The 27,024-nt window shown below is 41.8% G+C and overlaps 2 protein-coding genes across 2 annotated transcripts; both read left to right on the top strand.

Annotated features, from left to right (window-relative positions):
- The first annotated feature begins 626 nt into the window (after positions 1-626).
- On the top strand, positions 627-11,933 carry LOC113031874 (polyadenylate-binding protein-interacting protein 2). Its single transcript, XM_026184366.2, has 4 exons — positions 627-766; positions 1,024-1,166; positions 3,445-3,624; positions 11,159-11,933. The coding sequence occupies exons 2-4, from the start codon at positions 1,026-1,028 to the stop codon at positions 11,222-11,224; spliced, it is 387 nt and encodes a 128-aa protein (XP_026040151.1). The 5' UTR covers positions 627-766; positions 1,024-1,025; the 3' UTR covers positions 11,225-11,933.
- A 13,243-nt stretch (positions 11,934-25,176) lies between these two features.
- Positions 25,177-26,508, top strand: neurog1 (neurogenin 1). The gene has a single exon (XM_026179284.2). It carries the CDS (start codon positions 25,323-25,325, stop codon positions 25,905-25,907), a length of 585 nt encoding a protein of 194 aa, XP_026035069.1. The 5' UTR covers positions 25,177-25,322; the 3' UTR covers positions 25,908-26,508.
- The last annotated feature ends 516 nt before the right edge of the window (positions 26,509-27,024 follow it).

The raw sequence follows: 27,024 nt of genomic DNA, 5'->3' as shown, positions 1-27,024 counted from the left end.
CAACACTCGTCTCCAACCACTCCACTTCACCCAGTGTGCATGCTCTTCTTCCCCTTGTGCAATGTTTATTGCTTTAGATTGTTGACTCCAATTAATTAAACTCATCAACCTTCAACCTGAGCTCTTTTCATGTACACCTTTTCACCTGTTTCCTTCTCATTTACATGCATGTATTCTGTCTTGCTTCTACTGACTTTTACTTCTCTTCTCTCCAGAGACTACCTCTCCTCCACCTGCTCTCTGCTCTCACTGCAGTCCACAATGTCATCTGTAAACATAATAATCAACAGAGACCCATGACTGTTCTCTCGAATGGAAACTGTAGCTACATCAATTTAGAGAAATACCTAAGCTGATATTTATTCATGATGTCCAGTGATCTACTTACATTGATGACTAAATATAAAAAAAATAACAAGCTAAAGTGTAGCGTCAATTATAATGTGTATCCAGACATAAGGTTCTGTACCCAACTGTGATATTTAGTGAATGAATAAAAAATGAAACAGAGACCCAGAGGAGATTCTTAACCTCTGGTATAAATAACGTTTACCTTATGTGGTCCTCTTGTCAGATTCCTATTTTCCGATGTTAAACCACGAGGCCCGTGAAGGCAACACGTCAACGACCAATGAGGAGCGAGCGCACGGTGACGGTTACGGTGGAGATGTAAACAAACAGAAGCAGCGCGGCCATTACAGCAACAACCGAGTTCCAGCGAGTTGACTGTTTGTCTTCTCTGTCGTCGAATAAATCACCCCCGAAGGTATTGTGCTTCATAAGAACACAGATGCCCGTCCCCCCGTGCTCCTCTAACGCGGCTGGGTGCTCGCGGTGGTGTTTTCGCGGTGATATTTTTCTGTTTCTGTTGTGTTCTCGCCAAAAATTATTCGCTAGCTGCTTGCTATTGTTGTCCGTCAGACAGCGGCCATGACAGCGAGCATTATAACGGCCGAAGCTACGTGTTTGTTCCCGCTGACCCCTGTCCCTCTCCCTCACTGTGTCCTCTGGTTCTCCTTGTAGACATGAAAGACCCGAGCATCAGCAGCGGGGGCCCGAACATGACCACCGGCACCGAGTTGATCCTCACCAGCCAGTTCAACGCCGAGGACGACCCGTTCGCCGAGTATATGTGGATGGAGAACGAGGAGGAGTTCAACAGGCAGGTGAGGAGCTGGGACGAGGATGACCTGGACTGCAAGTGAAAAAATCTGCGTTTAGGGCGGAAAAATGGTTAAAGAGTCTGAAATTAAGTTTATTATGGAGGAGGAAAAGTCATCCAAAACAAAGCAGGTTGATCTTTTCAGGTAGAACACATTTAAAGAGAAGTTATACCTCAAATCAGTAGCTACAGAAAGACTCAGTTGACTATTAAGGTGGAAATCTAATGTTTGAATAATATGTTGAAAGAGTAATTATTGCCTGAGATTACAGACTAATTATCTTTTTATTAACTATTGTTTTATAGATACATTATGTCCAATGTAAGGTGGACTCAGATAACTTTTAAGGTGGAAATCTGTTTTTCACCTTACACCCAGAAATTGTTCTCTAAAACTTGTGTATGCAGACAAATATAGCTTTCTCCTTTAAGATTGAAATCTGTCATTTTCCAGACAGATTACACCTCAAGTCTGTATTCGTCTACTTAAAATGAAAGATCAGCATCTGCACATCTCCTCTGACTGCTTTAAGGTTTGACTTGAGGGTGATTTATTTTGGAAGTCAGACAAGGCATCTGAAAAACACTCCAAGATTAATTTTTAAGGTGGGAATAAACACATGAAGTTGCAGATTTGTTCATTTTTATATGAGCTCAGTGAGCTCTGTTTCTAAGGTGGAAATCTGCAGATTAAGATAAGTTGTACCTAAACGGTTGTTTTTAGTTGTAAGCAAAGATCAGTATTTTCAAACAGACTCAGTCAACTTCTAAGGAGGAAATCTGTTCTTTTTTTTATAGATTACACTCACGTTGCTCTAATGTGAAGCTCCCATATGCGGATAAAGCAGTATGTTATGGTGTAGATTTCTGCAGACAGACTTTCCTGGTTGGAATTGGAGGTTTAAGGGAAACTACATGTCAGAATTTTGTTGTTTTAGTCATAGTGTTGCAGTATAATTCCAATCTGCTTTGCTTGGAAGATCAGTTTCCATAGATAGACTTTTAAAGTGCAAATCTGGGGTTTATGTTACAAGAAAAAATAGCCTTAACTTGGACTTGTTTATTTGAGAAGTATCTAGAAACATATTTTTAAGGTGGTAATGTGAATTTTAAATTGTAGTTTATTGAGATTAAGAGAGATAAAGTGAAATTAGGTTGATTTGATTTGAAGGCAGGGAAAGTATCCAAAAGCATGATGGGTGACTTTTTAAAGTGGATATCTGTAATTATCTTTACAGGCTAAATCCAGAAATTGTGCTGTTGTACATCTTGTATATACAGATGTCCAGATTTTTACCTTAAGATTTGTCTTCTAAGTTGAAGATAAAAAGAAACTTTGTATGTTTACGTACAAACTCAGCTGATTTTGGTTTTTAAGGTGGAAATCTGTTTGTCAAAAATTGTGATTTTTACAGCAAAAAATGTGCACTTTAAGGTGAAAGTATGATTAAATAGAATATTTCCAACACCTGTGTTGTTCAACTGAAAACAAAGGTCATTGCCTACAGATTCACGTTTTTAAGGTGGAAATCTAGGGGTTTGTTTACAGGTTAAAGGAAGGTTAACATTTGGAAATTGTGCATTCTTAAAAGTAGCTGTGATTTTAAGGTGGAAATTTACAGTTTGAAGGAAAATTACACTGAGCAGCTGAAGCCTGTGTGCACCACAAAGCAGTGGCTCCTTGAGCTGGAATTCAGGTCAGGCAGTGGCCTGATTATGCAATCAGCTGACAGCGTGTGGAGTCAGTTAACAGAGGAGTAGGTGGGAGGCGTCCGGTTGGAAATTTCCATAAGGATGTTTTGTTTGGAAAAAGGAAACAGTCTGTGGAGCTGTGTTTTAGAGAGCGTTACGTTTCACAAAGGAAGGAGGACTGCAGCTGCTGTGTTACTTTAACTCTGTTCTGTGTTAAACTCTTTTCAATGTTTCCGATTTATATTTGTAAAATCAGCCGCTCTGTTTCGAGTAGTCATCTCGTTGTGATTGGTCAGGTGCTGCAAACCCCGCCTCTGACATGTGAACACGCTCATTGCTAGATTAGGAAAGCCTGGGCTTACTTATTGAGCTGCTAACCAGCATCATCTTAGGCAGAGAAGGAAACAAGGATAACTGGATTAGTAGAAGGGGGTGCAGAGCAGATTCACCCGAAGAACATTGTAGCATCTCTCCTTAAAGTGTTATCTGTGTGATGTTCGCTCTCAGGTTGGACGACATGTTAAAAGTTTTGGTTCTTCGTTGGTCCAACAAAAGTGTGACTGCTGCTTCTCTGCCTGTGTTTTCGGCAGGTGGAGGAGGAGCTGTGGGAGGAGGAGTTCATCGAGCGCTGTTTCCAGGAGATGCTGGATGAGGAGGAGGAGTGGGAGTGGTTCATCCCGTCCAGAGATCTCCCTTCTCAAAGCGTCAGCCAGCTGCAAGAGCAGATCAGCCTCCTGGTCCTCGATGGCGACAAAGACCTGGATGTGGTGGTGAGTTTATCACCTTTACCATTGGTTACAGAGAAAACTCGTGTTTTGGCCATAAGAATAAAAGGACACCAGAAGTATGGAACGCCAGGACTGCCATAATGAATTAATTAAATACACCATTAAATAATTAATTAAATGTGGCAATAATTAATTAAAATTGGAATTAATTAATTAAATAAATAGTTATGACACATGTAATTAATTAATTATTGACACATTTAATTAATTATTTATGTATTTCACATTTTAATTAATTATTGACACATTTAATTAATTAATTATTGACACATTTAATTAATTATTTATGTATTTCACATTTTAATTAATTATTGACACATTTAATTAATTTTTGACACATTTAATTAATTATTTATGTATTTCACATTTTAATTAATTATTGACACATTTAATTAATTATTTAATGATATATTTATTTATTTCATTTTGGCAGTCCTGGCGCCTGGCTCTCATCATGAAATAATTTTATCTGTCAGCCTCACCCATCAAACTCAGGGGGCGGGGTTAACGCTGATCGAGTCAAAACCATTGCTTTGGCCTGGTGGCCATTGTTTCTAGCACACAACAACCGGCATGTGGAAGCTAACAGAACTGAGCTTTGAAAAACCCTGTTTGTGTGTTACCAAATACCGTTTTAATATTTTTTTAGCCGAGAATGTAGTGGTTTAATCTTCATGTGTCTGGTCGTTTTGTCAAGATACAGCCTCTTTGCAAAAGTGTTTCGATGATTTCGGAGACGTCTGCCCAGTCTCACGGCAAAGCGTGGGATAGACCCGCTCGCCTCGCAAGCAATCCCACCGACAAAGCGCAGACCCCGGTACACAGCTGTAGTAACCCCCGCTGAGTTCTTTTACTGAGGTTATATTTATCGGTGTTTTATTTCCTGATGTTCTTATGTGTCCTACATGTTTCAGTCGCCAATTCTGAATTCTAACTAACATTAAAAACATGTTTAAGGAGGAGAGAGAGCAAATAAATCTGTTTAACATCTGATCTTTGGGTTTTTGTTCAGTATCAGCGTGACCTGTGTATAAACACATAAAAGAGATAACGTTGGTGTTTCTGTCATGTAGTAACTGCTGGCTTTAACTGTACAAAGGTTGTTCGACACTATGAAACACATACAGACTTCATGATGTTCGGCTAATATTTTTATTGTGAATATTAATCATGAGGGTAAACGGCCCTGTACACCACGGAGCGAGGTCAGCATAGCCACGATATCCACGATATTCTCAGCTCCATGAGTTAACACAAAGTTTCCCAGCTGACTATCTAACTTCCAACTATTCCAGAGACGTGAAAATATATCAAATCAAATCACTTTTATTGTCACATCACATGTGCAGGCACACTGGCACAGCACATGCGAGTGAAATTCTTGTGTGCGAGCCCCACAAGCAACAGAGATGTGCAAACACAACAACACAAACGAGCAAAATACAAGAATGGCCAACCTGAAACTAATAAATATATGTACAATATATAATAGTGTATGCATTTCTGGATGTGTATACTAAATATTTTCCTACGTGTGTGTGTGTGTGTGTGTGTGTGTGTGTGTGTGTGTGTGTGTGTGTGTGTGTGTGTATACACATTTTTACAAATTAAATAGTAAAAAAATAATAATAATAATAATAATAAAATATATAAAATATACAGAGTTGAATATGTGCAAAACAAGTGGCATTTATATACAGTATGGAGTGCATAATGTTGAAGTTCCAGTAGTGAAGCTGAGGTGTCTATGAAGTGTTCAGCAGTCTGATGGCCTGGTGGAAGAAGCTGTCTCTCAGTCTGCTGGTACGGGACCGGATGCTGCAGAACCTCCTTCCTGATGGAAGCAGTCTGAACAGTTTATGGCTGGGGTGACTGGAGTCCTTGATGATCCTCCCCGCTTTCCTCAGGCAGCGCTTCCTGTAGATGTCTTGGAGGGAGGGAAGCTCACCTCCAATTATCCGTTCAGAGCACCGCACTACTCGCTGGAGAGCTTTGCAGTTGTAGGCGGTGCTGTTGCCATACCAGGTGGTGATGCATCCAGTGAGGATGCTCTCAATGGCACAGTGATAGAAGGTCCTGAGGATGCGGGGGCTCATGCCGAATCTTTTCAGTCTCCTGAGAAAGAAGAGGCGCTGCTGCGCCTTCTTCACTGTTTTGTTTGTGTGTACCGACCACGTAAGATCCTCAGCCAGATGTACTCCAAGGAACCGGAAGCTGCTCACTCTCTCCACAGCAGCGCCGCTGATGGTGATGGGGGTGTGTACTTCTCTGCACCTCCGGAAGTCCACTATCAACTCCTTTGTCTTTGCGACGTTGAGGGTGAGATGGTTGTCTTGACACCAGTGGGTCAGGGCGCTGACCTCCTCCCTGTAAGCCGTCTCATCACCGTTGGTGATAAGACCCACCACTGTAGTGTCGTCCGCAAACTTCACAATGATGTTGGAGTTGTTAGTGGCTGCGCAGTCGTAGGTGTAGAGTGAGTACAGGAGAGGGCTCAGTACACACCCCTGTGGAGCACCAGTGTTCAGTGTGATGGGGGATGAGGTGATGCTGCCCAGTCTGACCACTTGGCGTCTGTCAGACAGGAAGCTAAGGATCCAGCTGCAGAGGGAGCTGCTCAGTCCTAGATCCTGCAGTTTCCTGTCCAGCTTCGAGGGAACGATGGTATTGAATGCTGAGCTGTAATCTACAAACAGCATCCTCACATACGTGTCTCTCTTCTCCAGGTGTGACAGGGCAGTATGTAGTGTCAGGGCTATGGCATCATCAGTGGACCTGTTGTGGCGGTATGCGAACTGTAGAGGGTCCAGTGAGTCAGGTAGTGCAGAGCAGATGAAGTCCCTGACCAGCTTCTCGAAGCATTTGCTTACGATGGGGGTCAGGACTACAGGTCGCCAGTCGTTCAATGAGGAGATGGTGGAGGATTTGGGTACAGGGACGATGGTGGCCATTTTGAAGCAGGCTGGGACTACAGACAGAGAGAGGGAAAGGTTGAAGATGTGTGTGAACACTCCAGCCAGCTGAGCCGCGCATGACCTGAGGACGCGGCCGGGAATCCCGTCCGGACCAGTAGCTTTGCGTGCGTTCACCTTCCTGAAGCACTTCCGCACATCCTCCTCAGACACAGTGTGCGCACTGACGTCATCCGCGGTGCGCACACTGTCCGGTCTCATGGTGTTCGCTGCGTCGAATCTAGCGTAGAATACGTTTAGATCCTCACACAGAGAGGCCGTGGTCTGCGGTGTGCTGGTTTTCCCTCTAAAGTCTGTGATCGTGTTTAGTCCCTGCCACATACTCCGAGGGTTGTCAAACTGTTGCTCCACCCTGTCCCTGTACTCACGTTTGGCTGCTTTGATCGTCTTCCGGAGTTGGTAATGTGCGTGTTTGTAGTCCGATGTGTTCGCGGAGGCAAAGGCGGTGTTCCGTGCCGCGCGAACATCTCCGTTAATCCAGGGTTTTTGATTTGGGAAGGATTTAACTGTTCTGGATGGGACGACATCTTCCACGCATTTCCTGATAAATCCACAGACTGAGTCTGTGTACTCATCAATGTCTCTGGCGGCCACGTGAAACATTTCCCAGTCCGCGTGATCAAAACAGTCCCGCAGCGCAGACTCCGATTGGTCCGTCCAACAGTGCACCGCCCTCCAGGTTGGAGCTTCCTGTTTCAGCTTCTGCCTGTAGGCGGGCAGGAGCAGGATGGAGCAGTGATCTGATTGGCCGAATGGGGTGCGGGGGAGGGCTTTGTACGCATCCCGGAAAGAGGTGTAACAGTGGTCGAGTAGCCGGTTTCCACGTGTGTTAAAAAGGATGTGTTGATGGAGTTTTGGTGAGACTTTCTTCAGGTTTCCCTTATTAAAGTCTCCGGCTGTGATAAACGCTGCCTCTGGGTGTGCGGTTTCCTCACTGCTGATCGCGCTGTACAGTTCCCTGAGTGCACGGTCAGTGTCGGCTTGTGGGGGTATGTAAACAGCCGTAATAATCACTGCAACAGCCGTAATAATCACTGCATAAAGAAAAGTGTAAGAGACTCAGCAGCAGATTAGAATAACAGTTATACATTTAATAAATCACCAAATGAATCCAAGAAACGAGCAAACCTGTTCCGACAATTTGAGTTTGTATTCCCTCAGCTGCAGACTCGCTGCTGTTTAAATGTTTGAAAAGGAAGATTAGATATAAACAAACGTCAAACATAGACTCAGTCTGCCTTCACATTTGATACGAGGCCAGCACGTATAGTGGCCTCAGCAGGCTATTACTGAAATACACGTGCTATATCATAAACTATGATATAAATAGGGAGGTCCTATTAACATGTTTAGTTTTAAAGGACACCTTCCTGCCTTTAGTCTCATTCATGAGCAGTATTAGTTTTCTTCTAACATCCAGAAGTCTGCACGATGTGTTTCATAGTTTGTAACAAGCCTTTGACAGGTAAACATAACATGACCGAAAAAGCAAAAAAAAAGAAAAAAAAAAAAAGAGAGAGAGAGAGAGTGTTGACATAAGAAGAGAAAATGCTCTCAATTATGGAGACAGGCAAATGGTTCATTTATGTTTGATGTGTGTTTATTCCTCCCTAAATATCGTCGGTGAAGTTCGCCATGCACGTCAGATTTTCCTGCGCATTTTTATACCTCTGCCAACAGAGAGAGAAAAAAAATCACATTCTAACAGACAGCTGGTGCTTAGAATACAGTTGAATAACTATTAAAAAACAGATGATATTTAGATGATAGTTCAGTCTAACACATGTGCCAGTGAACCATTAAACGTCTGTGAAACTATGCAGTTATGAAACGTAACTTTAACCTCAGCCAAACCGATTTGCTCAGTTGTAAATAAAACAGCGAAGTAAACGTGACCCGACGGACAGAACCTGAGTGAATGAAGTCCAGCGTTTAACCACTGAGAGCTAAAACTCAGCTGAGGTTTGAAAGCTGTGTGCCGGTGATTGGACATCAGCCGCTGATGAAGCTGTTCGCCTATAAAGTGCTCTGTAAGGAAACAAGCTCCAGCAGCTCTGCGCTCGGGGAAAACACTATATTTACTTATCTTGTGCAGAAAAATGCGCTGACATTGCGTTATATCGAGCACCGGCTGCCCAGTTAAACTGTGACTATCACCAGGTAACTAGGCGTGTTTCTTGAATTAGCAGCAGGTGTTAAACAGCTGACAGATGAGGAGGAGGATGCATGCAGGTAAACTGAGGGTCTGTTGAGCTGATCGCTGGTTTCGTGAGAAAAATGTCAGCTCGTTCTTTATGTTACAGAAGCACAGAGACACAAGACCAGGCGGAAAGAGACGATCGTTCGGTGAAAATGAGAATCTGCAAATGCAACATGTGGAACACGGAGAGTGGAATATGTAAACAAACCGGTTAACGTAACCCCCTCGGTGCACTCTGCATGCTAACTGTTAGCAGAGCTAGTGAAATCTCTGAAAACATCTGAGCACTTTTGCAAACATGTTCTGTGTTGACAACCTGACCAGACATACGGCGCGACATTCGCGGCTAAAACACTGTTAAAAGTGTAGCTGGTGACAGAAAAACGGGGTATTTTAAAACTACACCACCACCATTGCTGCCTGTGATTTGATCTGCATTCTGGGATACCTGGCTGCCCCAAGTCTACACAAGCAATCGATTATCTAGGATCGACCTGTTTTGACTTACTTTGCACGGCAACCAATCAAATGTTAGAGAAGCTGCATGGGCAGCGTTAACCCCGCCCCCTGAGTTTGATGGGTGAGGCTGACAGATAAAATTATTTCATGATGAGAGCCAGGCGCCAGGACTGCCAAAATGAAATAAATAAATATATCATTAAATAATTAATTAAATGTGTCAATAATTAATTAACCCTTTACAGCCGATCGGAGCGGGCACGCTCTGTTTTGCGTAACTATTTTTAAATCCCGGTAGCTCTGCAACCACTTAAGCTAGCACAATAATTTTTTTTGCATATGAAACTGGAGGAGTTGTACTTACATCTTATGCCATCAGCTTGTCCTAGGTCACAGTTTCCTTCCACATATAGCTTTGCAAAAACTGCATAAAAATCACTTGCAGCAACAAAAACATGATATTCCAGAAACACGCTTCGCCGATCCATCAGCTGTTTGTAACACTTCCTACGTCCATCAGCGCGAACTATCACATGACCGCATGACCTGCCCGAAACCGGAAGTGACGTCATTTTGCGGAAATGTAGTTTTTTACGATCGGGCCCTTATGAGCTTGTGTTTTACTTGTTATGTGTTTTAAAAAGTTATGTTTGAGTTTATGACTTTCTGTGTCTTTTCTGGGATGCTTAGGACTCATATTGCACTGCTGGAAATAGTTTATTTTGATGCATATGCTGTTATTTTGCAAATTTGCACTATAATATTTATTTTCGTTTTTCCTGCAGTATATAAAAATTGGTGTATTTCAAAAATAAAACTATGAAGACACTCAAAATAAATTTCCTGTGGTGGGAAACTAGTTTGTGTAACTTTTTTGTATTTACAGTTTTGAGGGATAAGCCTCTTAAATTTCTCTAACTAGAAATATATGTTAAAAAAACAAAAACGATTTTCAATTTTTTTGTAGTTTATTGCACTTTTTTGCAATTTATGTAATTACTATGCACCTAATGCAGACATATTATTAAAGTTTGGGCTATAATGGTTGTATTGATGTATAGCAACTTGAAATGCTCCCAAAAATGGCTCCACAGCATGTAAAAATATAATATAAGCTCTGGCGAACTTGGTTCTATGGTAGGTCTTAAAGGGTTAATTAAATGTGTCAATAGTTAATTAATTAAATGTGTCAATAGTTAATTAAATGTGAAATACATAAATAATTAATTAAATGTGTCAATAATTAATTAATTACATGTGTCATAACTATTTATTTAATTAATTAATTCCAATTTTAATTAATTATTGCCACATTTAATTAATTATTTAATGGTGTATTTAATTAATTCATTATGGCAGTCCTGGCGTTCCATACAGAAGATGGCGTCCTGTCAGCTGACATTATTCCAACACATTATAAAAAAAATGTAGGATTACAGCAAATATACTCCAAAGCCAAAACATTAAAAACAACCACTAATAAAATAAAATAAAGTTTGAAAAATAGAATAAAAACTACACAAATAATTAGTATAGCCAAATGGAAAAAGACAAAGGACCTTTAATTCAGTAAAAATCTGAAACACTGAAACACGTTTAATCTGAATGTAAAGCTGAATATGATACAACAATGTGTAAAATAGTGCAATAAAAAAGGATGAAATCAATAATACAGAAAGAGCTGCTGAGTGAGACACAGCACAGTGCCTGAACGTGTCTGATAACATCTCCACACTGATTGGTTTCTCAGGTTTTTTTTCTTCCCAATTAGTTGATTATTAAATTAGTCTCTGACTGTTGACCCTCATCTGTCCAGCAGAGGTGGCTGTTTCTTTATTTTCTTCACAGAAATAACAATGACGGATTTTCTTCTTCTCTCCTTCAGGTGACCAGCAGCTTGAACCCCAATGCCAAGGAGTTCACCCCAGGCATCCAGAAACATGCCATGTGACCCGGCTAGGCTCCTCCCTCCCCCCAACCCTAGTCCGCACTGTGACATCATCACCAAGATGTCTGCTGTATTTTCCAGCTGCCACTCGACCTTCAGCCTGACGTGTTGCCAAAGTTCTGCGCTCGCATGTCTTCACAGTTACAGGTGTGTGTGTGTGTGTGTGTGTGTGTGTGTGTGTGTGTGTGTGTGTGTGTGTGTGTGTGTGTGTGTGTGTGTGTGTGAACTCTCTGAATGTACATCAGCTGAGAGGAGTGTTTGTATGACTCTAAATCAGAACAAACTGCTTCCTGTCTCCACTTTAATTATTATTTGGGGCACTTTTATAAAACCTGAAATCAAACTGTGTGCTTGTTTTTTTTTTTTGTTTTTTTGTTTTTTTTGTTTTTGGTTTTTTTTTGGTTTTTTTTAAATTCGACTTCCTGTTCAGAGGGTCGCCTTCGCCGCCTCGTGGCGTCTAAAAGCACTTTTCCGGTCGTGGTTTGTTTAGCTGGCTGTTCTGCTGTTTCTTGCTCTTTTTCCCAGCATCCTTGGCGTTTCTGTCAGCTCTGACTTGTCTTCGCTCTGCTGCCTACATCAAATAACTCGTGTTGACTTTTTTTCTAAATGCACAGAAAGTACTGTATAAAAAGTCATATAAACAAAAACAATGTAAAAAAAATCTATTTTTTCTTATACTACTTGAAATAAATGTTTATGAAAGGAAAAAAAAGTGTTTGTCTGTTAATAAAAAGCATCCACACAGCTAGGAGAGCAAAAAGGACTGGGTAAAAGTCTTGAACCACCCCAAAAGTGCAGCGATCAAGCGAAACATAAACATACATGGAGATGCAGTATATGATTTATGTAAGTATGGTCATTTATAAAGTAAGAAATATATAATTTTTTACGTTTTTTAGAATGTTCTTTAAAATTGTTAAATACTAATTTTTAAAAATAAATATACATATTTTATTTATATGCTAGACACTTGACCTCAAATAGTTCACTGAAAGTTAAAAACTTGTGTTTTAAGGGAGTTTTGCAGCTCTACCTGCAGGGGGCGACACAGTCTGCCCAGCCTGTAGGCCCTCAGCAGGGTTTCTAACCTCCTGAGCTGCTTTCTGAGCAGGAATTTAGAGCGAGGACTAATTTATCTGACAGGAAGTTCCTCCTGCTTGCTCTGCTCTCTCTTCTTCTGTGACAGAGGCACAAAGCAGCGGCGGCCATAGATCAGCCGCAGCCCCCCATTGTTGCCCGACAGGTCAGATACAGACCAGGACTGCAGCCATGCATGCTGATGAGGGTGTGTGTATCAAAGGAGGCGTGGCCTCAGGGGTGGCAGGTCACACATTCTCGCCGAGTGCTGATTGGTCAGAGGGAGATGTTGGGGAATGTGCAACAGGCACAGATGTCTGCAAAGTGCTGCGAGGTCATGACCCCTGTGTTGGTGTCAGGACGCCCAATCCCCACCCATCCATCTGCATGTGATCACCTTCAGCATCATCTCCATCGGAGCGTCCGACTGGGAGTCCTCAACAGAGGCTCATTGTTCCTCTGGTAGAAGAGGAGGAGGAGTCTGAACATCATGCTGCTTGTTCTTCACCTCCGAGACGAAGGTTCAGGTTCAGGAACCGTGGCGGTTGGGTTTGGTCAAAGAAACACCCGATGAGACCTTTTCTTACATTCGTTGGACGTGATCCTTTTCGCCGCATGGAAGGAGTGGTTCTCATTCCAGATCTGGGCCACAAAAAAGCCAAAACACGAAACAGATCAAACTTTAGTGGACCAGACTGAAACATGGTTTAAGTTACTTTTTTCATGTTACATGCTTTCCAATTACTCTTATAGCCTTCACACACCGGACGCCTAAAATTCCTGAGAATATTTAATGCGTTAAAAATATTTTTCACCTTTTTCGGACCAATCAGGTCACTGCATTTGACAACAAGTGCACTTGAAGTTTAAAATGAGCACGAGTACTGAATACACAGAGGTGACTTTTGAGAAGTTTCTTGAAAGACTCTAGTGACGGCACATTGCGATGCTCAGTGCTCATGTTAACTCCATTTATTATCGGTCATCCTCATTCACCTAAATCATCCAATGAGCAAAAGGAAGGAAAAACAAATCTCTTTTAGGGTAAATGGGCCTAAGAAAATCTGACAACTCCAGTATGGGAAGCTACCTGCTGTGGTTTTAAAAGACGTTATTTGAAAAAAAAAATTGCACCTAAACCCAAAACGAAATCAAAGCTATGCCGGAAATAAAACTTTTGCAGAGAACAGCTGTGATTGGCTCATGCAGGCACACCATCAAGCATTGATTTGGGGAGCGGTTGATTTGCTTTTCTTTGCGTGTTAATTGGTAAAACACACACTTTAAACATTGCACAGTCATGCTAATTTAACTGTGTCAAGTGAAAATCATAATCAAGATTTAAATTTAATTAATTGTGCAGCAGAAATAATACGAAAAAGTTGTTCTATCCAGTGAAACCATCTGACCGTACATCGGGGTTCAACATCAGCAGGACACTGAAGTCGTGGAGGAATTAATCTGTTTTCAGGATCAAAGAAAGAATATTTCTTCTTGCTAAACTAAGCTAATGCTAGCCTGCCTGCTAACATGGTCAAACTGTAAGATTTTATTAGGTTTTATTAGTAAAATGTTATCTTGAGTGTATGAGGGTTGGCGTAAACATTCAGAACTCCGGAACTGTTTTAGTCACTTAGCTGTCCATTGTAAGATTACTTTATCAGCTATAGTTACAACTGGATTCATCCATTTTAACTTCACATGATAAATTCAAATTCAAATTTTATTTGTCACGTACACAGTCATACACAGTACGATATGTAGTGAAATGCTTGGACAACTGCTCGTGACCTAAAGAAAACAAAAAAGGAAAAGGCTATGAATAAGATAGGAAATAAATATGAAAAATGAAAAAGGGTAAAGATAAGATTAGATAAGATAAGATAAAAAGAACTTTATTTATCCCGAGGCAAATTCTTTTGTCATACACATGCTCAATGCAGCAAGAGAGACAGAGGAGCAGAGGAATAAGATATACAATATGTACAATAGAATACAAGTATACAGTAATATACAGTAGGATAGTGCAAAATATAATATCAAATAACTGTAACAAGTAACAATATAACTATCCTGAGAAATAAATAGCTTAGCTTAGCTATCAGTGCAGATGATTCTAAAAGTGACATAGTATTGTGCAAATGGATAAAAAAAATCAAAACTGTGGATTTTTTTGCCATCCATAATTAGAAATTTCAGGTTATTATCTCAAAATTTCAACATACTGACTCAAACTTTGGAGAAAACAATTTGACATTGAGAATTTATTAACACGTTTGTAAAACACTGCAATTCCTCAAATGTCCACTAGAGGCTCCAGGAGTGAGTCAGTCCACCTAGACTCCCATGCTAAAATAATATATCACAGGTAATTGTGGGGCTAACTTAGCAGTCTGCAGTCTTTTCTACTTATGGTCCCTTCTGGCTTCAGAAAAAAACCAACATGGGTGCAGCTTAAATATTCCCACTGAAGCTTCGCAAACCAAAGGGTGACGTCTGAGTGTTGGCGTGCATCTTTGAATAATGTGTGTGGTGCAGACTGGGTTTTATAAATAACCGTCAGAGCTTCGGTTTGACCCATTAGACATCTCTTTCACGTGTTTCTGTTTGATTGATGCTGGGATGCTAAATGAAGGCTTCTCTTTATGGAAACCTGCAGTCTTCACACTCTGTATTGGAGGCTCCATGATGAGTTGGTGTCCAACCCGGTGACTCTTTTCAGGTGCTGTGTTTTCTGGTCGTGACGTTGTCATGACGCCGGGCAGCCGCAGATAAATCCAAACTGCTTCCCTTTGTGGCTGTTAACGCAGAGGTAAATTATAACCCTGAGCAAACAGCCTGCAGACAAGTGAAAGGGAAGCAGCTCCCAGAATGCATCAGCAGATTGATGGAGGTGGAGGCCGCGCGGCGCTGGCGGCAGCAGCATTCATGCGCCTGATTCACGGCGGCGTTCCATTACATTAAAACCTTCCTGAACAACAAGACGGCTGTGAGGAGAGGGGAAGATATTCATAAGAGCAGACAGATGGGACAAAGGACTGTATTTGATCATGTTTGTGCGCAGAGACGTGATGGAGGAGCAGAGGAGGAAGAGGAAAAGGAGGAGTGTAAAGAGTGTTTACTGAAGCATCACTCTTCGACCTGGAGCTTCTATAAGCATAGACACAAAGGTTCTGATGCATGTTTTTAAAGAGCTTTTACAAACCGAACCCAAAGCTCACCATACATTCAGTTAATTCAGTTATTTTGAGTTTTAGCCAAAAATCTTCAAATATTACACTTTAATAATTAAAACTAGATAAACTGATTGTATCGCTAGATACTCCATAACCAGGTCATTTTCCAGTTTGTTCTTTAATAGAGAGTCTTTAATAAAGAGTCAGGTAGTGAAAAACATAAAGACAAAGCATATGCAGAAGTCGAAAATCACATCTCGCAGCCGTCCCTTCTTTATCACACATCAATCTGTTGCATGCATGTGCGAAATGGGTTTCTTCCTTCCACAATAAAAGCCCAACCTTCATACCATATATGCTTGTTTATGTTCATCGACTTAATTTGTTCCATCTTTCCTGACAGTCAGCATGACTGTGAAACTAAAATATTTAAGAGGACTGCGGAAAGACTGAAATGTATGTTAACCTGTGGAGTTAAACCAAACCTAATGAGAAGTTTTTTATTGCCTAAATCTAGCTAACTGACTGGTTTCTCATGATATTGAATTAATAATGTGGTTTAATAATAATTGTGATTTCAAACCATTGTTTTTGATGGTGCCATCTATATTGTTAATGCCTCTGCATTGTTATACCTCATCCCTTCAAATTGAGAAGTAGATAAAAATATTCCAAAGAATCGGAATTGTACTTGTCTGAGCTCATCAATTCTTTTACTAATGCCTGCAGGTGCTGGCAATGCACAATGATTCCAAACCAGCAGTGTCATATATGCACGTCTTGCAAGAGTGCCATACATTTTATGCTCAGTCTTTGTGCACCACAAGTGTTGCTACTACTGTTCCGTAACCGGGAAGCTCATCTGTGTAGATGCCTCGAACAATTTTATCTGAGTAAGAAAGCCTGAATGAAAATGAATGCCATGCAAATATTCTCTCACATTCTCTCATCATTAAGTCTCCTCCGAGTGGTCACAGCATTATGGATCATATCCAAAATCCTTAATGGGCAATATGAATGGGATTTTCACTTCCTGAGCCTCACTGTTAAGTTCTGATAATGGGGAATCAACGGCAGTGAGGGAAAGGTGACAGGAACAAATGCTGTTTCTGGCACCCAAAGCTCCACCCTCTTTTGGGGGTGTGGCGATCAGTTTGAGCATTGTATTTGTATGAGATGCAAAGTGTTAACTCATCAGGCTCTAGGGATGGGTATTGATAAGATTTTCACGATTCCGATTCCATTTTTGATTCTGTTTAACGATTCGATTCTCTTATCGATTCTTTTTAAAAAAGGAGAACACTAAGGTCGATTAGCTTAGAACTTTGTTTTATATCTTCTCTTTGAACAAGATAGAAATTTAGGAGTAACATGGCCTTACAAACCCAACAGTGAGATCTTAAGAGATCTACAGCCTACGGCTCTTCAATGGGGTGTCACAGGGTCCCCAGCAAAAAAAAATTGTAAAATAATAAAATAAATATTCTTCTGTAGCAATAACAAAGTATAACATAAATTATTCAGTAGCAATTACACAAGAATATCCAGTAATGTCCCTGCCTACAATTAAACACATTCACTTACCGAAAATTGGGGGCATCTGCTGTGGCAAATGGGTGCAAGCCTTTGACCACAAACTTAGTCACTGCTTGGTGACATTCGTCTATCCTGGCCTGAAAGGAGACGCTAACGGTAGACTGCAGCGAGAACTGCCAGCATCTGAGCCAAACTCTGTCTCTCTCATCATGGCCACCCAAATGCAGCGCACAGTAATGGCAGATTTTGTAATAACGCCGATCGCGCTAACATAATATGCACTGTTATTTGATTATTTACCTGCCGCATTAACGGGAGAGGACGTGCAAACGTTACCGCTGCTGCTGGGTTGTGATTCACGAGTCCGGAGCGGAATTAAAAACATGACATTCATTTGAGGTCATCGTGTGTTTTGTGAGCAAATGCTTTTGCATATTCGTAGTGTTTCCTCCCTTAAATGAAATATCTACTTTGCAAGTATTGCAAGTTGCCCTGTTGTCATCCGTTCTCGTAAAGTATAATCACACTTTTGAGCGTGTGAGCTGCTTAGGCGCCGTGCCAGATAAATGATGCTCCGCAACGTGGTGACGTCATTCGGGGTGACTGGAATCGCTAAGGGAATCGTTTGCAAAAATGGCAAACAATTCCAAGGAATTGAAACAGTGGGAACCGGTTCTCAACAAGAACCGGTTTTCGACACCCATCCCTATCAGGCTCCATTTCCAAAAATAAGCTTAATTTTTTATGTGGATAGGAATGGTTTAAGCACTGAAAGAAGCAGAAACATGGAGGAGGAGGAAACACCTTTCAGTTTTTTAACAGACATTTATCAAAAGTAATTCTGCTGCTGATAATCATATGTTCCTCACACATTTTCTTACTTTTCCCCTCTGGTTATTTTTTTTTTATCTCTACAAACATTTTTGTTCAGGTAGTGCAGAAAGAAGATTTTAATAATTATTTTTAAGAAATAAGTGCAGAAATCCTGGAACAATACGAGCTTGTACATGTCACTGCTTATAAATATTTAAGTTAATTGTCGCAGATAACAGTTTGAAATATTAATCATTTCAGGAAATAAAAGTTAAAGTGAAGATACAAACTCAATATTAAGGATTTTAACCGAGAAGTTAAACGTAAACAAGCGAGGTTTGAGAGGGGGAGAAGGAGCAGGCCATATGGTTTGGAGTGCAATAACTTGAATTTGCTCCAACAAAGGAGTAATTGAGAAGGGGAGAAGGAGCTGTGAGTCTTGACTCGACAAAGCTGCGAAAACTCTCTTCTTTCAGGCTAATGAAGCTGTTGTCTGGGGGTGTGCTGCAGAGTGCAGGGGGTGGAGGAGTATGGAGGAGGTAGAGCGGCCCTGGACGTGATTTGTCATACAATCTGAATCTTTAGGAGGGCCACAGCGGAGGGAGACCTCCTCTCCATATGTCTGCTTCGTTTGCATCTGAAAGCTGCAGGGCTGAAGGCTGGGGGACGAGGAGGAGGAGGAGGGTCACACTGCTCTGTGCATCATCAGGTTTGAGGGTATGTGTGGCTCCTGTTGTTGTGTTTTTTTGTTTTGTTTCACTCAGCTGTCGAGATTCTTCTTTTTCTTTAGGAGAAAAGAAACTGCAACAGTATCAGGAAAAATCTTAAAAATGAGAGGCTCAAAATTAATCTCCCCTCACTTCGACTGCTACAACTCAAAGTCCTGAGGTTGGAAATGTGTCGTAAGAAAATTGCAATGAAAAAGTCAATAAAGCTAAAGAAAGAAGAGCCAGGAGGAAATAAAGAAATACAAGCAAGAGATCAAGGAAGAATCTAAGAAGATGAGTAAAAATTATAATTGACACCAGAAGGAAAGCAGACAGAAAATATGGAGCAGATCAACTGAAGGATGAAATAAGTGAAAACTACAGTAAAATAAACTGTTCTCTGATTCCAGCTTTTTCTTGTGATTTTACAAAGCAAACTACATGTTTAAGAGTTCGTCCCCGTTAGCTGAACACGAGGAGACATTTATTAAAAGCACGTTTGTGGCGAATACAAAGTCAATAATGAAATTAATGACTTGTTGCAACTCTACTGCTGGTGGTTAAAGCTCTCTTGTTCTGCAGGTGGATGCATCTTTGAACTAGAAGGAAGTAGCAGTTCATGAAATAGACCTCTAATCCTACGATTTGTGTTCCTGGGAGCAAAATTTCCCGCCGTCACCCTTACACAGGCCTAGCGACTGGTCCATGACCATCTGGCAACTACTGTCGTGAGGGAAACAGAGTAAAACTTCTTGAGATCATTGATCTATTGATTGCTAGCAAATTGCTAACTGTCTGTAGTTTATACGTCCACTCTATGGTGTGAAAAGCATGACGCAAACCGGAAATATAGACCATCTACTTTCAAAGTAAAAGTTGCACCCTTTGAATCATGCTGGCACAAGTTTATACTACTTTTATGCAGCGCTTTATTAAGCTGTACTACCGCTCAACGAGTAGTTAGCAAGTATTTGCAGACAAAAATGTAAAACTACAGGTAACCGTGGCAATCTGCTGTCAACTGTGGCAATCATGGTGAGGTGTTTGGTGGAGGACTGTCTTTAAAACCAATTTAACCCAGCGAGAGCCAGCAACCTCCAGGTACAACCACGAACTCCCAACCAGTAACAATGGGAATAGCCTATATGTTTCCTAGCAACCATATTGGCGAATATCTCTCAAACAAGGTGCATATGACGTCACGGGAGAAACCTTGCTGTTGGAGCCTCTAGTGGCAAATCCAGGAACTACAGTTTTGATGCTCGGTCACGTGAAAACTTTTGGCACTCCGTGTGATTTTATTTTTAATCCTTTCAGCTCTCGGTCTGAAAAATAGAAAGCAGCAGCAACAAATAAAAAACACTGATGTCGACCTTTCTCTTCGCTTTCACTCACACAGAGGTTTTGTGTTCATCTCCACAGTCGTGTGAGCAGGATTTTCTCAGCCAGAATATGTTTGTGAAGTGATAGATTTTGTTCTGCTTGTGTTACAGGATTACTCGATCAGAGTCTGAGAAGATTAGACTTTTTCTCTCCTTCAGCTCAATCACTTGTTTTTGATTCCTCTTTTGCCTCGAGAGTCCTCCAGCTTCTCCTCTGTTTTTTTGGAGGGTGTTTGGGAGTCGGGGGGGTCCTTTAGTTCATTTCTTTCTGTGTCATTTTCTCACGTGTTTCTCTTCATTGAAATTCAATCACATCTCGTGTCGCTGAGACTTAATCCTGTCAGAGCTTCACCCCGGACGGACCTCTCACTCTGCTCCCTTTCTTTCATTCACTCCTGTTTTTACTTGTATTTTCTTCTGTCTTTTTTGTTCTCCTGTCCTCATCTGTGTTCATACAGAACCTTCCCATACAAAATACAACACAAAATACAACGTACGTGTTGTTTTCTTTCTGAATCAACACAAATTCATAATAAAAAACACACTTTACATAAAACACATCATACGATAAAAATGAAAAATAAATTTAAAAAAAACCATTACTGTGATTATCGAGAGAATTTAATTTCTTAAAGACGTCAAGGATTACCATTTAGCGACATGCAGATATACAGACAGTTACAGCCAGGTTACAGCAGCCGTGTTAGTTGTTATTTTACAAAGCAAGCCTTTGTAAAACATGTTTTTTTTTAAAGAAAGAAATGAGAAAAGTATTTTAATAATTACTGAAGTGTGCTGAAATAAAATAATCATAGTGGTCACTTTCACAGCTGTTTCCTCCCGTTAGAAGTAGATATACTTCTTTATACTGCGTACTGTGATGATCCCCTCACTGGGCATGGTAAGTGTTTTCATTGTACCTCTTTTTAGGTGTGTTTTGTGTGCTGCATTAATGCATTAGCAACAGCCAGCTGGGAAGTGGTCCAGGGTGAGCTGTAGAAGCTCCAGGTGTATAGCTTTAGAGGTCACTGGTCAACCCAGGTCCTCTCCACCTCTCTGCATTTCATGACTGCTGTTTAACAGGTTGTTTAAAGCTAAAAAAAACCCTCCATATTCACACCGATGACCTTCATCCTTCAGCCTCACTCAGAAACAACATCATGCAAATCTAAACTGTGCCACCCACGTGTCCATCAGCTCTCAGCCAAAAGGATGTCAGCCGTAAAGTGTTTCCATACACTTTAACTGCAGCTCGACAAGCTGTTTGATCACTTTGAAGTGATGGAGGCTGTAAAATAAAAAACCTATCTCCACCTTGTTCTTCTTCTGCAGTCTGTTGGGGTTTAAGCTGCTCCTCCTCCTCACTGCAGGAATGCTCTGTGTGTGGTTCAGACAAGGCAGCGCAGCATCTGCATCAAAAAGACCATTTTAGAAATGACTCTGGGTTAAAAACTAGAAAATGGTACATTTATTTGGTCAAGCTGCCTCCAGGGACAATAGTGAGCTTTTACACTCTGATCCCCCTCAGTTTCCTCTTCTCATATGTATTTATTGAGCTGCAGATACCTTAGATGTTAGTTTTTTCTATCAAATTATCCAACCAAATGTCCCAGACCCTGCAATTCCTCTATGACGCTGGATCCAAAATTGTATTAACAGAAATTTACAGCCATGTTTACATCCTGCTATGAAAAACAGATTCACCACTGTATTGTCAAAAAGTCTTCACCCAGCGAGAACGAGCAGGATTATCCTCCTTTCTGAAACTTCGAATGACCAAAACGTGGAAAATGGACTTCATGTTTTATTCAGTGACTGAGCCCAAAAACTCATCAGGAACGTTTTACTGAGGTCAGCGCCGAGGACTGTTTTCTCCACAGACTTCTATAGGACCAAAGTCTTTCTACAGAACAGAATTAAGACACTTAGTTTCCCTTTTTAGACTTGGAAACTACATCCGTCTTTGGTCTCAGCATTACGGAGAAGGTACCAACCACAAAGAGATAACAGTCCTGTTTTAGAAACCTACAAAGAGTGTACTCAGAGGTAGGAGGTTTAGAAACTGTGTTCAGTTTGGATCTTTGTGTTTGTTTTGCTTGAACCTACTAAAAACATCTTAGTTAGGTTTACAAAAAGATGGTGTTTGGGGTTAAAACATGCCCCATCTCTGGCTTTATTAGATTATTGTTATCGTTTGAGTTTAGTCAAAGTGTTTTTTATGTTTGACAAATAAATCTTAATGTGATTTGCGATTAAACATACTATATGTGAATCAGAAGTAAAAACTATAAAGGTGAGAGTTTCCTGTCTGCAGGGAAGAGCTGGTGTCTGGGTGGTGTTTAGCGCCCTGGAGGAAATTATAAAGTCCATGTCAGGTCAGTGACACAGACCTCTGATTTTATTTGAAGAGTTTTAATGATTTGATTTAAGAATTTCTTCTTTCTGTTTTTCACAATCATCTGTTTGTATCTCTTATTAATCGGACTTTCTTTCTTCCTTTCCTTCCTTGTTGTTCTTTTCCTCTGGATCGTTTTCTTTCCTGTTTTCTGTCTTTGTTTTCTTCTTTAACTCTTTTTTTCTTTCTTCTGTTAATCGAAAGTCAAACTCTTCACTGAGGGGTTAACCTTTCTTTCTTTTGCACACCATTTTCTTCTTCTTCTTCTTAAACAGGTGCTTTTATTTCATTCAAACCCACACTTTCTTCTTTATTATTAAGTTCAATTATTTACTTTTTACCGTCATTATTTCTTAATCCTTCTTAACTCCACTTTTTCCTTTTTCCGTCCTCAGATCTTTTCTTTCAGCACTGAAGGTTCAACCTTCTTTCCTTTCTTTTCTTCCTACTTTGCAGAATTTTAAATTTCATTAAAATCATGCACCAAACTAAGCAACATGACAAATTCTGCAGAGAAAGGGATTTGTTGTACACTTACACTCCTTTTTCTTACTATTTCTTTTTGACCTGACAATATTTCATCTTCTCTCTTTTTCTCTTTTTTTTCTTTCCTTCATAAAAAAAACTTCCCTGACATAAAACTAACCTCTGGAAGATTTATTTCTCTGTTGCAGTCAATTGTTTGTTTCTGAATTTCATCTCTTATTCGTCTTCATGGGTTTCTACTCATCTTACCTTTCTTTATTTCCTCTCTACTTTCCACTCCCTTTCTTTCCTTCTTTAACTCTTTCTTTCTGCATTCAACAAAATCTTCCCCCAGGGTTCATCTTTCTTTCCTTTGAAGGCTCCTTTATTTTCTTTCTCCTTAAAGAGTTTCCAACCTTAAAGCAAACATGAAGTCTATAAAATTCTGCAGACATGTCCCCTCAGAAACATTTGTTTTTAAACTTCAGTAAAATGCAGAAAACTGGATTTCTTCTTGTATTAAGCGTGCTTTATCCTCTTTGGGTGAAATAGGATTTGCTGGCTCGTTGTTGGGGCCTCACGGAGGCTTGTGCCGGCCCTGCAGCCGGGGCAGAGATGATTTGTGTGCAGCCTGGGTTTGGTTTTGTTCCTGCTGGGGCCCATTTGAATAAGAATGATGCCAATAGAGTGGCTGAGGCAGAAAGAAAGCAGCACAAAAGGCGAGAGGAGCTGAATTTGGACCAGGGACAAACCAGGAGAGGAGTGAAAAGAAGTGCAGGGCGGACAGCCACAATGGAACAATTCACCTTATAATCGCTTTGATATATTATACATGCCTGAAGACTCTAAACATTGTGTAATTATTTATAAATGAGTGTCCCCCCCCCTCCTCATGCAGAAGAAAGCAGCAGAAAGACTCTGCAGGTCTCTGCTTCTCCTCCGCTGGACTGCATACTGAATAAATGGAATAATTAATGGAAAATTGTATGCCTGTCTCATAAAGATGTCTTTAAAAAACACTTAAAGAAAATTGGTCTGTATGCGCTCACGCTGGATGGGTTTACTGCTGCCTGAAGGGATGAAAAGACGGACAAAAAAGCCAGACTTCATAAGGTGAAACAGTTCAGCCGAAGACTGACGTGTCAGATAAAAATGACCCAAAGATCGAGGTCATTTTTAACGCTTGTGTTCAGATGCTGGGGTTGTGGTTTACATTCTATTTATCTCTTACAGAAGCGTTCTAGCAGCTCTCTTAGTGATGTCTGCCGGTGAACTCTGGAGCACCTCAGGGCGCTGTTGTAGCTCCCTGTTTATTTTACATGCTGCCATTCAGAGTTTTAGAAACACTGAGGTCAGAAGTGCAAATGTTCCCCTAGCAGAGCCCCCCATCAACCAAACTCTCTATATTTTTTAAAGTGTTTAAGAAGAGAGATGATTTGATTGTATTTTGTGGAGTGTGATGCTGTCTCTGTGTCATGCTCTGAGGCCATGTTTGTAATTCTGGTGGAGACTGTAATTATTTTTGTTCACATACTTTTAGGTTTTTGGACACAAGGGTATATAATGATCTCTGGTGAAATTAAACAAACTTGAGATACACTTTTTGGTTTTATCCAAACTGACATTTATGCAGAAATCAGGTTTGATTTTTCACATTTTCCCAGTAAAGATAAAAAATATATTCTGTGACGGGAAAGAAACTTTAGTTGTTAATCTTATGTTTAAAAGCTGTTGGTGGTCCGACTTTTATTGTGAAAGGCTTCATAGTTGCAAGTCTGTCGGATTTAAAGGTGAACAGTATTTTTTGTATGGCTACTGAGGTGCACAGAATGAACAGGTGCAAGTTAAACTTTGAGACGTGTTTCCTTCACGTTAAGGAAAAAAGCCGAGCACTGACGAAGACTTCCGGGTAGAAAGAACTAGTTTTCTTTGTTAGGATGAAGCTCCTTTCTCCTCCTGCTGCTGCTCCTCTTTCTGTGTTTGTGGAACAGTAAGCAGAGGATGGATGGATGGATTCTCCGAAGCGTGTCTCAGCCCGGCGGGGAGGAGGAGGTGGAGGTCTCTCTGCCTCTGCTTTCTTCTTCCACCTTTTTTCATGTTTTTGGTTTAAACTCTCGTAGTGGGTTTGGTCCTTTCTGTCTTGCGGGGGGGCATTGCGTGTAGTTCGCGTGGCCGGCCGCGCGCTCTGATTGGCTGGCCGTGATTACCGGCACGCTTCTCTGTGCGGGGCGGACAAACACCGCGGGCGTCATTATGTTAATGAGCTTCTCCCGCGGCACGGGGCAGACCTGCCGCAGCATTCATCCCCTCATCCTGCGCGCTGATGCCAGGCCGGGGGGGTCACAGGGGGGGCGCGGGGGCAGGGGGCCGGTCATTGTCCTCCGCGCGCTATATAAGCGGGCTGAGGCCGGTCGTGTGCCAGGCTCACCGGCTCGCACGAGCTGATCCAGAGCAGAAAACACGCAGAGACACGCGCGCCTCTCCGAACTGACACAGACTTCAGGTGAATTCCTCTCGCGTGGATCCCTCACGCCTCCTCTCCTCGCAGTCATGGACTCGCTCTACTCCGACATCGACAGCAACAGCTGCGACTTCTTCCCGCACAGCGAAGACGAGGAGTCCCGCAGCCCGCGCTGCGCGTCCCCGCAGCCCGAGCAGCAGAAGAAGCAGCGGCGTCGCGGCCGCGCGCGCAGCGACGCCACGGTGCAGGTGGTGAAGAAGAACCGGCGCCTGAAAGCCAACGACCGCGAGCGTAATCGCATGCACAACTTGAACGACGCGCTGGACGCGCTGCGCGGCGTGCTGCCCGCATTCCCGGACGAGACGAAGCTGACGAAAATCGAGACTCTGCGGTTCGCGCACAACTACATCTGGGCGCTGTCCGAGACCATCCGCATCGCGGACCTGCAGGCGGGCAAGGCTGGAGAGCCGCCTGTGCTGCTCAGCCCGTGCCTAGCCGAGGCCCCGAGCCCGGGCAGCGATGCCTGCTCCTGGAGCTCCAGCGGCTCCTCGTCCTCGTCCTCCCCGGCCTACTGCGCCTCCAGCCCGGGCAGCCCCGCCGCGCCCGAGGACTACAGCTACCTGCGGCAGGACGCGCTGTACGGCTTCCGCAGCTTCGTGCCGGGCATCTACTGATCCATGAGCCCGGAGGTCCCGCTGGAATAAGACTGAGAGCCGCTATTTGCCTTACTCACACCTCATCACCATCGTCGTCGTGCCTCTACGTATGGACTGGAAATGAAAGGAACTGAATTTGATCTGTTTTTTTATTATTAGTTTTGGGTTTTGTAAATTTCTCCAAAAACCTTTGCACTTTCCCCTCTCCCCCCTCTCTCCCCCAGAGTCTGCAGGTTACCTCAGTCTCAGTTTTTCTGTTTTCGTGTCCGAGGTGAAAAGTCAATTTTACAATTAGTAGAGTGATTCTGCAGAAAAGAGAGCGTGGAAATCGAGTTTCAACGCTCCCACAATAGACTGAAAGGAGCTGCCCGCATTCATTATGTATTCAACACACACACACACACACACACACACACACACACACACACACACACACACACACACACACACACACACACACACACACACACCCTCTCTCTGCTGTGTTTTTATTTATTCGACTCGTTTCGTTTTGTCACGTGAAATTTGTATTTTGTACATAAAGAGATTTTATTCTATTTACTTGGAGCTTTGGTGCCACTTTTCTACTAAATAATAAAGTTATAACGTTTCTATAAAACTCGCCTCTGCCTGCTTCTCCTTGATCCCGAGCCTCAGTCTGCGCAGATATGCTGCAGTAATCTGAGTTTAATCCGGGTTTAACCGCCGTGCACGGGCGCAGACAATGGCTTCAGGGATCGTGCGTGAGTTTTTCTTTTATTATAATGATAATTAATATTAATAAGATAACGGTTTGCTGAGAGCAGCAGGTGGAAGCACGTCACGCGACACGGAGATCGTTTAAAGTTTGACTGTGATGTTAATGAGGCACAAATAAAAAGCGGTGGAAGATCATAAACAAGCAAACTGCAACTAAAGGATTTAATGTGATTTAATGAGCTTTACAGATGCACCAGCCTGTTGTTCTGCGCATGTGTACAGGCGATTAGAGAGCAATTTCAAAATAAAACAATAAAATGAGACCTGGAAACGCTTCAGAATAAGAGTGTTTGTGAAATACAAAATTAAAATATAATGAAAGATATTGTGGCAGAGGAGGGAGGTGTTTAATCTTCTTCCCCCTCTTCCTCCTCTG

Source organism: Astatotilapia calliptera, chromosome 2, assembly GCF_964374335.1.
Source record: "Astatotilapia calliptera chromosome 2, fAstCal68.1, whole genome shotgun sequence".
NCBI classification, from domain to species: Eukaryota; Metazoa; Chordata; class Actinopteri; order Cichliformes; family Cichlidae; genus Astatotilapia; species Astatotilapia calliptera.
Note: the sequence above shows the minus strand (reverse complement) of the source record. Positions and strands in the feature narration are given on the sequence as shown.

What these genes read in the sequence shown, in the direction of transcription:
- LOC113031874 (XM_026184366.2), top strand. Translation starts at nt 1,026, where the DNA reads ATGAAAGACCCGAGCATCAGCAGCGGGGGCCCGAACATGACCACCGGC. An exon ending in AGGAGGAGTTCAACAGGCAG is followed by an intron (nt 1,167 to 3,444) that starts GTGAGGAGCTGG and finishes TGTTTTCGGCAG; the next exon opens with GTGGAGGAGGAGCTGTGGGA. An exon ending in ACAAAGACCTGGATGTGGTG is followed by an intron (nt 3,625 to 11,158) that starts GTGAGTTTATCA and finishes TCTCTCCTTCAG; the next exon opens with GTGACCAGCAGCTTGAACCC.
- neurog1 (XM_026179284.2), top strand. Translation starts at nt 25,323, where the DNA reads ATGGACTCGCTCTACTCCGACATCGACAGCAACAGCTGCGACTTCTTC.